At 56.6% G+C, this 13,529-nt stretch overlaps 1 protein-coding gene across 2 annotated transcripts in view; it reads right to left on the reverse strand.

The window, feature by feature from the left end:
* The window catches only part of LOC144735086 (matrix metalloproteinase-16-like), a 41,920-nt gene that overhangs the window by 21,427 nt on the left and 6,964 nt on the right, over window positions 1-13,529 (reverse strand). For both annotated transcript variants that reach the window (XM_078617492.1, XM_078617491.1), the window contains exon 2: window positions 1,795-1,943. In XM_078617492.1, the coding sequence (XP_078473618.1) occupies window positions 1,795-1,943 (149 nt within the window). The remainder of the gene's footprint in view (window positions 1-1,794; window positions 1,944-13,529) is intronic.

Below are 13,529 nucleotides of genomic sequence, written 5' to 3' on the forward strand. Positions count from 1 at the left end.
GGAACTGTCCACGCGCCAATCAGGGATCACTCCGTCGCCGCGTGCACAAGTCGAGCGGCGCGCTGTTTGCAGTTTCATCGGAGAAGCGTAAATTTGGATAAAATAGATTCGTTTAGATTATTTGGAGTTATTTACCACAACAAAATTGGACTTTTATAAACAAAACATTGATTCTCATTGAGGCTTTCCGTAGCCATATAAATGGCATTGCACTTTTTACAGAGAGTGCCAGGCAGGCTCTAGATGCCCAGTAGAGTCGTGGCAATCAGAGCAACGTCATCATTTGCGCTACGCAGAATCGCGAGAAGAGCTACCCGACGGGGGGGGGGGGGCATGCATATTGCAGGACACGGCCACTACTCGATCGAGCCGTGACCTTTAAAAGTCCCGGGGGGGAAAACCTTTTAAAATCACTTGGAGACTTATCATCGAGATGAATATTCGCAGAATGTTCCAAACAATAATGCCGCCGTGTTTGTTTCAAAGGTTCTTGAAAACAAAACCGATCCATAATTTGCGGGGCCCTCTATAAATATAACCGGCACACACAAACACACGTGCGGCTGATGTTGATGTGGAGCAACAGCCAGAATTTTAAACTGAGGTGCTTGATGAGCCAGAAGACTGCGTCAGCAGTAGCGGAGTGGCGGGTCGCCGCTGTGACGACGACGACGACGCCTCCTGTTTGTGAGTCGGGCACTCGGTCGTTCTACGCTCCACGCCTCTGTTCTGGGTGGTGATCGCAGTTGCTGCTCACCGTCCGGAGAGATTTACATGTTTCATTTGTGCATCGTCAAGTATCCGCATCTGGCACACACCGACGCCAATAACCTCAAGTGTTCTAGAGTTGATGAGAATATAGCTCAACTACAGACATTGATTTTTGAACGTTTTTTAGTATTTTGTTTAAAGTGGATGGGGATTAGCCAACTTGGCAGCTGGGGAATTGGCTGCATATTGGCTGTACGGAAATAGTCGCCCCCTTTTCAGACTTATGAGCATCATCAATCACACGGCACAGCATCCTCGCCGATAAACACTGCGAGAGACGAAAACGAAGACGTGCGAACTGAAGAGCGCGTGGGCGGGTGTCAACGTGAGCGGCTGCAGATGGTGAGAGGCACTCTCTCTCTCTCTCTTGGTGGTGATGGTGGTGGTGATGGAAGTGGTGATGGAGGTGGTGCACGCTCGCGAGAAGGAATATTTCATCCGCAGCGCCAGGACAAGCGGTGTGCAAGTCGCAGTGCAGCAGTGACTCCCCTTCTCACGAGTGCGGGACTTTTAAACATCTTTAGACAATTTATCTTTAATCATCTTTATGCGATTTGCCATTGAATATGACCTTTGCTGTATTAAAACAGTGACTATTTACGAACTTAACGGGTTTTAAAGGGCTCTGCATCTCTGGCCCTGTGTGCTGTCGAGAAGGGCCACTGACCAAAGCATCACCGATTGCATGCCGTTCCTTTTAAAGGCCACGGAGTTGGAGGACTTTATCTTTGTACTTTTTTTGTTTTAAAGGGCAAAAGAGGAGGAGGTGGTGGTGGTGACGGTGGTGGTGGTGCTGACAGCGACGGTGACGTTGGTTGCGGTGGTGGCGGTGGTTGCGGTGGTGGCTGTGGTGGTGGTAGTGGCTGTGGTGGTGGCTGTGGTGGTGGCGGTGGCTGTGGTGGTGGTGGTGGCTGTGGTGGTGGCTGTGGTGGTGGCGGTGGCTGTGGTGGTGGTAGTGGCTGTGGTGGTGGCTGTGGTGGTGGCGGTGGCTGTGGTAGTGGCTGTGGTGGTGGCGGTACCCACTCGAGCGTGCCGTGGTCCACGCTGCCCGTCACGTTGATGCCGTAGAAGCGCTGCATGGCCGCCACGGCCTGCGCCATGGCCCGCGGCGAGCGCATTGTGGACATGCGGCCCGCCCCGCCCGGGAGGTAGCCATAGCGCTCCAGCCAGCCCTGCCACCCACACAGAGACAAAGGTCACGCGCCAAGCCTTCACGGACTGTTGGGGTTGTCGGCGAGTAGCGCCACCTATGAGGGCCGGCACGACACACGAGGGGGTGGGCGGTCAGCACCGACGCCCGACCGCCTTTGTCTCCCGAGTGGCGGTGCACACAAACCGCACCAGGAACTCATTTGAGGCTGCGTCGACCTAGGGGAGACCCAGGACCGGTTTGGATCATCGTCACCGGTGTTGGCCGTGAGCGAGAATCGAACCCGGGTCGCCGGGTTCGTAATCACTTCGCGACACAAAGCGAATAATGCAACTCCCTCTGCTCCGCCTGGCGGAGCTCGGCTTGGCGCGAGAGGAGCCGCGCGCACCCGGCGCCTCTCGGCCCAGAGGGGGTCGCACATCCGAGGGCGACTCTCGCAGAGTCCCAGCGACACGCGGCGGGGTACGCGGGCGAGGAAGCCGCCGCCACCTCCCTCCGCCTACGCCGTGCTCACAGCGGCCGGCGCTCACGGTAAGAAAAGATAAAATAAAGTAAAATAATTCAACTTGGATTTGCGCGCAGTCGTGCGATGTTCGAACGTGGCGTGGAAGTGGCAACCCTCTCTCCGCTCCAGGATGTCAGGACGGAGATGGCCTTCGCTTGCCTCGTGCCTCATTCCATCTCCCACGGAGAAGCATGCAGCTTCGGGCAGGCTGCCATTCAACTAACACTCCCAACGGCCAAATAGGCAGCCTTCGATTACATTTGTGTTTGACGGTTCAAGTCGAATCCTCTGCGGAGAAGTCGAGGAGACGCGAGGAGAGAGGCCTCACAATGCCCTCCAGTCACCACCGACCAGATAATGGCCTCCCGCTTCTGCGTCTGACGCATTATGCTGAGTGCTGCACTGTGCACGACACACAGAGCACCCTCCCTACATGCTGCACGTGTAGGGTGCTTGCAGCGCGCATACCGCTCCCCCGTGTGTGCCTTCTCCAGAAATACATTTGCACGAAAAATGACTGAATCCTGCAACACGAGTTCGATTCCCTCCCGCGGCTCACACGAATGGCGAGCGATGTCTGAAGCGGGGTCCTGGGCGCTCCACCGAACCCCCTCTGCCCATCGTGGTGAAGTGGGTCAAACAACCTCCGTGATCGACATGAAAGTGGGGAGGCCTGAATCCAGCAGTGGACTGATAGAGGGCCGTGAACACACGACTACATGAATATTCAGAAACCAAAACAATGTTGGTGCATTTTACGCGTGTGTGGTGCCACGACCGTGGAGCAACTCCGCAAGCACCGCGACTCCCCCCTGGCCCCCCACCCTGAGCACAGACACGCAGCACACACACACACAGCACACACAAACATGCAGCACACACACAGCACACACACACGCAGCACACACACATGCAGCACACACACACGCAGCACCCACACACACGCAGAACACACACACGCAGCGCACACACACGCAGCACACACACACACACAGCACACACATGCAGCACACACACACGCAGCACACACAGACGCAGCGCACACACAGCACACACACACACACGCAGCACACACACGCAGCACACACACACACGCAGCACCCACACACACGCAGCACACACACACACACACGCAGCGCACACACACGCAACACACACACACACGCAGCACACACACACACGCTGCACACATACACGCAGCACACACACGCAGCACACACACACACGCAGCACATACACACGCAGCACACACACGCAGCACACATGCAGCACACACACACACGCAGCGCACACACACACGCAGCGCGCACACACACGCAGCGCACACACACACGCAGCGCACACACACGCAACACACACACACACGCAGCACACATGCAGCACACACACGCAGCACACATGCAGCACACACACACACGCAGCGCACACACACACGCAGCGCACACACACACGCAGCGCACACACACACGCAGCACACACACACGAAGCACACACGCAGCACACATGCGTAGTGTCCCGGCGGGGGATCGCCTGGCACCACGGGTTTTCACCCGAAGGGCCCCTAGGTGGGAAGTCCCGCGGTTTCCCGGTGCCAGGAGACTGGCCGTCCCCCACAGGACAGGTCACATTGCGGTGCCAGGTGATTGGTTCGACCCCCACAGGACAGGTCACATTGCGGTGCCAGGTGATTGGTTCGTCCCCCACAGGACAGGTCACATTGCGGTGCCCCAAAATTGGCTTAAAATTGTCTGGGCGCACAACGTTTCACCGGGCCAGCCGCAATGAGTCACGCACGACATCGGGGAGGGGGCTGGGGTGAAATATTAAGCGAGCCGAGCAGACAATGAGGTCAGGGGATCCCAGCGCCACACACCGAACGCACACGGTGGGCAGGGTGCGTAGTCGCCAGCCGGACGCCCTTCCAGAGTAAACGGGCTGAGTCAGGGATTAATGAGTGCAGGTGCACAGGCAATAGGTCGAGAAATAACCGTCACAGGTAGGTGCACGATTGCACGAGTGATAGGTGAGGCTTTTTCGTCATCCTCCCTCCGACTCTCACAGCGTCCGTGCGACGCCGTGAGTACGGCTGCGAGGTACGTGGTAGGGCGTGTGAGTGTTTGGGGATATCAGTATGCTAGGCTCTGCTCGCAGAATATTCCCTCCGGGCAGTGCAGGGTTTGCACCGTGAATAAGCGTTAGCACAGAGCATCGGTGCGGTGTCTGTGATTTGTGTACGGAGCGGCTGCGTGAGGGCAGAACCGCAGCTCGAGCGCCCGTTGAGATAATCGCCTGCAGGGGCGCGTGTGTTAGGATGTAATCGCCTGCAGGGGCGCGTGTGTTAGGATGTAATCGCCTGCAGGGGCGCGCGTGTTAGGATGTAATCGCCTGCAGGGGCGCGTGTGTTAGGATGTAATCGCCTGCAGGGGCGCGTGTGTTAGGATGTAATCACCTGCAGGGGAGCGTGTTAGGATGTAATCGCCTGCAGGGGAGCGTGTGTTAGGATGTAATCGCCTGCAGGGGCGCGTGTGTTAGGATGTAATCGCCTGCAGGGGAGCGTGTGTTAGGATGTAATCGCCTGCAGGGGCGCGTGTGTTAGGATGTAATCGCCTGCAGGGGCGCGTGTGTTAGGATGTAATCGCCTGCAGGGGCGCGCGTGTTAGGATGTAATCGCCTGCAGGGGCGCGTGTGTTAGGATGTAATCGCCTGCAGGGGCGCGTGTGTTAGGATGTAATCACCTGCAGGGGCGCGTGTGTTAGGATGTAATCACCTGCAGGGGAGCGTGTTAGGATGTAATCGCCTGCAGGGGAGCGTGTGTTAGGATGTAATCGCCTGCAGGGGCGCGCGTGTTAGGATGTAATCGCCTGCAGGGGCGCGTGTGTTAGGATGTAATCGCCTGCAGGGGCGCGTGTGTTAGGATGTAATCACCTGCAGGGGAGCGTGTTAGGATGTAATCGCCTGCAGGGGAGCGTGTGTTAGGATGTAATCGCCTGCAGGGGCGCGTGTGTTAGGATGTAATCGCCTGCAGGGGCGCGCGTGTTCGCACCGCCGCGTGAGCATGAGCGGCGGTGCAGGTGGGCGTGTGTGGAGTAACCCCGTGCGGCGGTGAGGCAGAAATTTAGCGATGTCCCTCAGAGAGGGCGCTAGCGCAGGGGGGGAGATCATCCGGTCGGCGGGAGCCAATCGACGCGGTGAAGGAGGAGGGAGTGGAGGAGGGATTGGAGGAGGAGGGAGTGGAGGAAGAGGGAGTGGTGGATGAGGGATTGGAGGAGGAGGGAGTGGTGGATGAGGGAGTGGTGGAGGAGGGAATGGTGGATGAGGGAGTGGAGGAGGAGGGAATGGTGGATGAGGGATTGGAGGAGGAGGGATTGGAGGAGGAGGGATTGGAGGAGGAGGGAGTGGTGGATGAGGGAGTGGTGGAGGAGGGAATGGTGGATGAGGGAGTGGAGGAGGAGGGAGTGGTGGATGAGGGATTGGAGGAGGAGGGATTGGAGGAGGAGGGAGTGGAGGAAGAGGGAGTGGTGGATGAGGGAGTGGTGGAGGAGGGAGTGGTGGATGAGGGAGTGGTGGATGAGGGAATGGTGGATGAGGGAGTGGAGGAGGAGGGAGTGGTGGATGAGGGAGTGGTGGAGGAGGGAGTGGTGGATGAGGGAGTGGTGGATGAGGGAATGGTGGATGAGGGATTGGAGGAGGAGGGAGTGGTGGAGGGAGTGGTGGAGGAGGGAGTGGTGGAGGGAGTGGTGGATGAGGGAGTGGAGGAGGAGGGAGTGGTGGAGGAGGGAGTGGTGGATGAGGGAGTGGAGGAGGAGGGAGTGGTGGAGGAGGGAGTGGTGGATGAGGGAGTGGTGGAGGGAGTGGTGGATGAGGGAGTGGTGGATGAGGGAGTGGTGGAGGGAGTGGTGGAGGAGGGAGTGGTGGATGAGGGAGTGGTGGAGGAGGGAGTGGTGGATGAGGGAGTGGTGGAGGGAGTGGTGGATGAGGGAGTGGTGGATGAGGGAGTGGTGGAGGAGGGAGTGGTGGATGAGGGAGTGGTGGAGGGAGTGGTGGATGAGGGAGTGGTGGAGGAGGGAGTGGTGGATGAGGGAGTGGTGGATGAGGGAGTGGTGGAGGAGGGAGTGGTGGAGGGAGTGGTGGAGGAGGGAGTGGTGGAGGGAGTGGTGGATGAGGGAGTGGTGGATGAGGGAGTGGTGGAGGGAGTGGTGGAGGAGGGAGTGGTGGAGGGAGTGGTGGATGAGGGAGTGGTGGATGAGGGAGTGGTGGAGGAGGGAGTGGTGGAGGAGGGAGTGATGGAGGAGGGAGTGGTGGAGGAGGGAGTGGTGGATGAGGGAGTGGAGGAGGAGGGAGTGGAGGAGGAGGGAGTGGAGGAGGGAGTGGAGGAGGAGGGAGTGGTGGAGGGAGTGGAGGAGGAGGGAGTGGTGGTGGAGGGAGTGGTGGAGGAGGGAGTGGTGGTGGAGGGAGTGGTGGAGGGAGTGGTGGAGGAGGGAGTGGTGGTGGAGGGAGTGGTGGAGGGAGTGGTGGAGGAGGGAGTGGAGGAGGAGGGAGTGGTGGAGGGAGTGGTGGAGGAGGGAGTGGAGGAGGAGGGAGTGGTGGAGGGAGTGGTGGAGGGAGTGGTGGTGGAGGGAGTGGTGGAGGGAGTGGTGGAGGAGGGAGTGGAGGAGGAGGGAGTGGTGGAGGGAGTGGTGGAGGAGGGAGTGGTGGTGGAGGGAGTGGTGGAGGGAGTGGTGGAGGAGGGAGTGGTGGATGAGGGAGTGGTGGAGGGAGTGGTGGAGGAGGGAGTGGAGGAGGAGGGAGTGGTGGAGGGAGTGGTGGAGGGAGTGGTGGAGGAGGGAGTGGTGGTGGAGGGAGTGGTGGAGGGAGTGGTGGAGGGAGTGGTGGAGGAGGGAGTGGTGGATGAGGGAGTGGTGGATGAGGGAGTGGTGGAGGGAGTGGTGGAGGGAGTGGTGGAGGAGGGAGTGGTGGTGGAGGGAGTGGTGGAGGGAGTGGTGGATGAGGGAGTGGTGGAGGGAGTGGTGGAGGAGGGAGTGGTGGAGGAGGGAGTGGAGGAGGAGGGAGTGGAGGAGGAGGGAGTGGAGGAGGAGGGAGTGGTGGAGGGAGTGGTGGAGGAGGGAGTGGAGGAGGAGGGAGTGGTGGATGAGGGAGTGGTGGATGAGGGAGTGGTGGAGGGAGTGGTGGAGGAGGGAGTGGACGGGGCGGACGTCGCCCCCCACCTGCCCGGCGAGGGCGGTGGGGTGGACGCAGGCCCCCACACGTGTACACCACGTGACAATGTGTTCGGTCATGTTGGGTGGTGGAGGAGGAGAGGGGGTTGATGGTGGTGGTGGAAGTGGGGGAGGAGGAGAGGGAGGTGGTGGTAGTGCTGTTGGTGGCACAGTACGGGGCACAAGTGGTGCCATCAGCCAGTCATCTCAGTCAGTCGACACGTTGCACCTGCTGGGTCTGCCCCGTGACCTCCTGCCGGCGGGCGTTCGACACTTCACGTGGCCTTAACGTACACCTAGCCTGGCACAAGCGCCGTAGTGACGTCACCGCCACTTAGTGGCGATTGTTGTTGTTGTTGGAGGTGGTGGGGGAGAAGGGGGACCGTCTCGATGCAAATTGGGCGTGGCAGATTTTGGTTCGTCACATTCCCTCTCAGAATCAGTTCAGAATTCCCTCACCCAGAATATTTTTAGATGTTTTAATTAGCCACTTGGATTCAGTTTCTTTTAATATTTAAAGAGTTAAGTTTAGGGTGTTTTTTTTACTCAAAGTAAATATATTTAGAAACATACTCCATGGCTTATTTTGTTAATTACAGTTTTCAACAGAGGTGGGACAAAGTCATTGTTATGCAAGTCCAAGTCGAGTCGCAAGTCATCAAATTCATGACTCGAGTCTGACTCGAGTCCAAGTCACATGACTCGAGTCCACATCTCATAGGTGGGACAAAGTCATTGTTATGCAAGTCCAAGTCGAGTCGCAAGTCATCAAATTCATGACTCGAGTCTGACTCGAGTCCAAGTCACATGACTCGAGTCCACACCTCTGGTTTTCAACACCTCTGCCGAGAATTTCGCCAAGAATGACCACACGTGGCCTAATTCACTCGCAACAATTTGAAGCATCGCGTCAATACATCAACGTTAACTCACAGCCCTTTGCCAATGCACTGCAGAATGTGGGCCTCCCTCAGCCACCGTGTCGAGCACGCACGGTTGTATGTCCACACGTCACGACACTGGTCGGCGCGGTTTGGTGAAGAGGAAGAGGGTTTGGCGCAGGGCCAATTCAGACATCACTCGCCACTGATGTCAGTCGCGTTCCGAGAAACGATCTCGGGTCCCCTGGTCCACAGCAGTGGTTGCAAGGCGTTAACCATGCAAGCCAGACGATTGGGGATATGCTCAGGTCGCTGCGCCTCGCAGAGAGAGAGAGAGCTGAGGATGGCGCGTTATGACCGCAAATTGTTCGGATGATCTGAGGGCAAAGCCATTTACGCAGATATTGACTTATCCACATCCTCATCATCCTCTCCCTCTCATCCATTAGGAGCAAAGGAGTTTCGTCGCGGTATAAATCACTGCGCATCGGTGAATCTAAACTCAACCGGTGGGATACGCGCAGCGCTTAAATGAAAGACGTCTGTCCCGCGACACGAAGGCGCGATTGGGAATGATGGATATTGAAGGCACGCTGCCCAACAGGTTTCTGAGTATCAGACAATCCGTTAAAATCTCCGCACCAAAATTGAGTGACCAAAACAGCGTTCTGAAAATGTTTTTCCCAGCTACGTTGCAACTGCCCTCCCGGACTTAGGACCTTCCGTCTTAGGACCTTCCGACTTTAGGACCTTCCGTCCATCAGCGAAACAACACCCCCAACGCGACACGTAGAGATTTTAACACCAATAATGTAACCCATGCAGCTTATTCAACAATCGATAATTATTGTCTCATTTGTAGCAACTTATTTGTCGAGTTCATCTCGCTTGTTCTCGCTTGTTCTGTCTTGAATTGGTGCGTCCCATTCCTCCGATGGGTTATTGGCGCACATCCTGCGCATCATTTCCATTCTAATATATTTTTGCCCGCATTCAGTTGCGCATCATCCATTGTGCGAGCAAGAACTGCGATCTGAATCGGATGAATGGACACAAACTTGCAAGTGTCGACTTAACGCTCAAAAGCATGCTGATCTCTCATTGCGTCGAACCCAACCCGCAGATAAAGCGCGGTGAAGGTCAGGAGAACTGTGCATCCTCCGCACGGTGCGAGAGACACGTGCCGGCTCTTGACAGCCTTCAGAACTTCTTCTTATTCTTCTTGTGCATGATGGACACTTGGTTCAGGAGCTTAAAGCCAATGTCGAGGTCTGTTAGCCACAAGAGGGCTTCAGAAGAGTTCGTGTCGCTTTGCTGTTCCTCCTCCGTTGAAGAAGCGCAGACTACGGAGCTTCACTCTGTGGGTTCTGCTGATCCAATCTCACTCCGTCGACGTCACTGCATCGCAGCCCGCGTACAGCGCTTTTCTTTTGCAAGACCGGGTAACTGGCTGTGTATGGACCGGGGTAACTGGCTGTGTATGGACCGGGGTAACTGGCTGTGTATGGACCGGGGTAACTGGCTGTGTAAGGACTGCGGTAACTGGTTGCGTCGGTGTTACTTAATCACTAGACGTTGCTGGTGGCCACGGTGACTCCACTGCCCTCCGTGTACATCCACAGCACAAGCCGACGGTTTCGCTGCGTCCATACATTTGTAGTCGGCAAGAGCACGCAGTCTTTGCAACGGGGGGTGATTACCACGGCTTCATTTCTCTCCAAAAGCAGTCCACATTATTTACAAGGAAAAAAACATCCCAGCAGTCGACCCAGATGACAATGAAAATAAACAAGCGGGCGATGCGTCGCCTCGTGCATGCTCACGGCGGTCGATCTGCAAAACTCCACCTCTCACACAAAGCAAATGGAGGGCTAAACCACTTAGAACGGAATCGTTCACAGTTGTTCTTCATTAGCCATACGAAATCACCACCTCCACGATCATCATCATCATCAGGAACAAAGTCGGGCTCACTCGAACCGAAGCTGGTGAACTTGTAGAACATTTATAGGCAATGAAATGACCCTCTATTTTTATGGTTCCTAGTTCGACGTGAACCGATATGCATCAAACAACACAAAGTAAAGAAGCAGACATTTCGCCTCCTTCCCAAATCTGCCCCTTCGCGTTCAACCACGGGGGGTGCTGCTGCTGCCCGTGCCCCGCAGGGACGCGAGGCACGGGGAGGACGCGGCGCTGCGTGCGGAGCTCCATCCTCGCAGCGCTCGCCCCGAGTGTCCGTGGCCAGCCCTGGCATCCTTACCGCTTAATGTTGTAATAGAAATCTGCACCACTAATGCAACCACTTCATGCTGGCCATCGACAAAATCGATGACTGATGATGTCAATCCTTAACGCTACACCGATGCATTTCGTGAACTACTGTGTGTGTGTGTATTACTTGAAATCTGAATGTATATTCTTGGTTCTTTCGGTAAAGTCACGTGTAAAAATGTATTGTTTTATATTTATATTCTTTTATTATTTCCCTTCTACGTGACTTTACCGAAAGAACCAAGAATATGAGATGTGATCTGTGCGGTGGCTTTCTTCAACCCCATCGCTCTCGCAGGCAACACGAACACTGCCCCCCTGCCTCCACTGCACCGCAGCAGTTGACCCCTCTACCCTTCCGAAGTAGTTTACGGAGGATGTTAGCAACCTCCCCTGCTAACAGGACGTGTCTCAGTCTCCTCGCAACCCCGTGCATTATTCACAAGGCTGCACGATTCCACACAGAGTCGTCAACACCTCTGCCCTCAGAGTGGCCATGGCGACAGCGTGAGTGGAGTCATCGGGGAGTGGAGGCCGAAATGGTACCCGGCCCCAACCTGCGGAAGCCTTCAGTTGCCCGATGGCACCCACACACGAAAACAAAAAAATAAACGTAAATGTCCAACTTTAATTCATTTTATGAACTTGGATTTCTATCGCACTCGAGGTCTGTCACGAAAACGAAACGTTTCGGAGCACAGAGCCCCCTCCCGGCAGCTGCCCCTGTGCGGCACGGAGGGACTCGGCACCGGGCTGGGCGATGGGCATGAATCTGCCGGTAGGGGGCGATGATTGTTAAATAAGTAAATTGTGGGTAACATTCCAAAATGTTGCAATTTTAACCAACATTCACATTGTTTTAGTCATGCGGGAATACCAGGAGAACAACACACTCCACTCTGACTCAGTCTCTCTCTCACACACACTCACAATCTCACACTCTGCAGAACGGGGGGAGAAAGAGCGTACAAACTCCAGTCTCTCTCACACTCACAATCTCACTCGCGCACACTCTGCAGAACATACAAACTCCACACAGAAAGGAAGAAGAGGCTGGGTTCGGGAATCGAACCCAGGTGGCTCTTGCTGGGAGGCGCGGGTGGCCGCACTGTGGCCACCACCCTGCGCCAAGCCAAGCCTCGATCTCGCCCGCTCCTCGCGAAGCCTCGAGAGCGAATCTCGATCCACTGCCTTCCCTTTCTCTCCTTCGCTTTTTGCAGATACACGGAAATCTGCAGCCATTTTAGGACCGGGGGGTCCCATGAATAATGCAGCGGCGCGCTCTGCTCGTGACGAGCGCTGCGCGCCGCGTGCGGTGGTGCCGAAAGCGTCGAGCTGCGCTCAGCATCTTTGCCTAATGGGTCAAGGCTGGCTTCTGAGCGTGGACACGTGCACCCAATCCGGCACTGCGAGTCCATTACAAACACAAGGCAATGTGTTGGTTATTTCACCACACTGCACGATTCACTCAAACGGGGATGTGGTAGATTTGAATGCAGCGCTGCTCATCAAAGTGCCGTTTAAATCGCGCTTTTGCAGGGCCGCACACACAGGAATCGCGGCCAGTTGAGTCCGGCGTTCAGCTCAAGAGTAAAATCAAGATGTTGTTAAGGCTTAAAACTGCTTTATCCAGAAGAGCTCAACTAAGTCCGAGGACTCTTTTCAGGAGGCTGCTGCATTGGGTTTTTATTTTAAGATGTTTTCAGCCAAGGAATGATGATTGCTTATTATACACGAGTGGGTGGAAACCGGAGCACCCGGAGAGAGCCCGTGCACACGAGGGGGCAACACTCTATCTCCGTACAGATTGAAACAGACGGCGATTAGCCCACGCGCGGTACTGCCTGTCCTGGCGAGCCAGAGTGCGGCAACTCCTCGAGGCCCACAGAGAGGGAGTCCCACAACAACGTCGCTCTGTGGGGGGGGGGGACCCACCGACCCAACGACCCTCCTCGCCGCTGCTGCCTCCACACTGCTCCGCATGGCAGGCGGCCAGGTGCATAGCCCCCACCGCCCAGCTAATTGCACGGAGTTCTAATTACTCAAATACAATTCTGTTTGGGAATTACACGGCCCCCCTAGCACGCAGTAGCAGCTGCAGCAGCAGCGGTGGCCGTGAGGTGTGCGACAATGGGCGGCACCGTCGCCAACGCCGACGCGTTCAGCAGCAGCAGCGCCGCGCGGCGCCGCAACCTGCCAGTAGGGCAACTCGGGGAGGTTCGGCACGCTTCTACCCACAGGGCACTCGACTCGGGCAGTGACACTCACCACAGCCCCACCCTGGCACGGTGACTCTCATCACAGCCCCACCCTGGCACGGTGACTCTCATCACAGCTCCACCCTGGCACGGTGACTCTCATCACAGCTCCACCCTGGCACGGTGACTCTCATCACAGCTCCACCCTGGCACGGTGACTCTCATCACAGCTCCACCCTGGCACGGTGACTCTCATCACAGCTCCACCCTGGCACGGTGACTCTCATCACAGCTCCACCCTGGCACGGTGACTCTCATCACAGCTCTACCCTGGCACGGTGACTCTCATCACAGCTCCACCCTGGCACGGTGACTCTCATCACAGCTCCACCCTGGCACGGTGACTCTCATCACAGCTCCACCCTGGCACGGTGACTCTCATCACAGCTCTACCCTGGCACGGTGACTCTCATCACAGCTCCACCCTGGCACGGTGACTCTCATCACAGCTCCACCCTGGCACGGTGACTCTCATCACAGCTCCACCCTGGCACG

The sequence above is a fragment of the Lampetra planeri genome, chromosome 54 (genome assembly GCF_965212315.1).
Source record: "Lampetra planeri chromosome 54, kcLamPlan1.2.h2, whole genome shotgun sequence".
NCBI classification, from domain to species: Eukaryota; Metazoa; Chordata; class Hyperoartia; order Petromyzontiformes; family Petromyzontidae; genus Lampetra; species Lampetra planeri.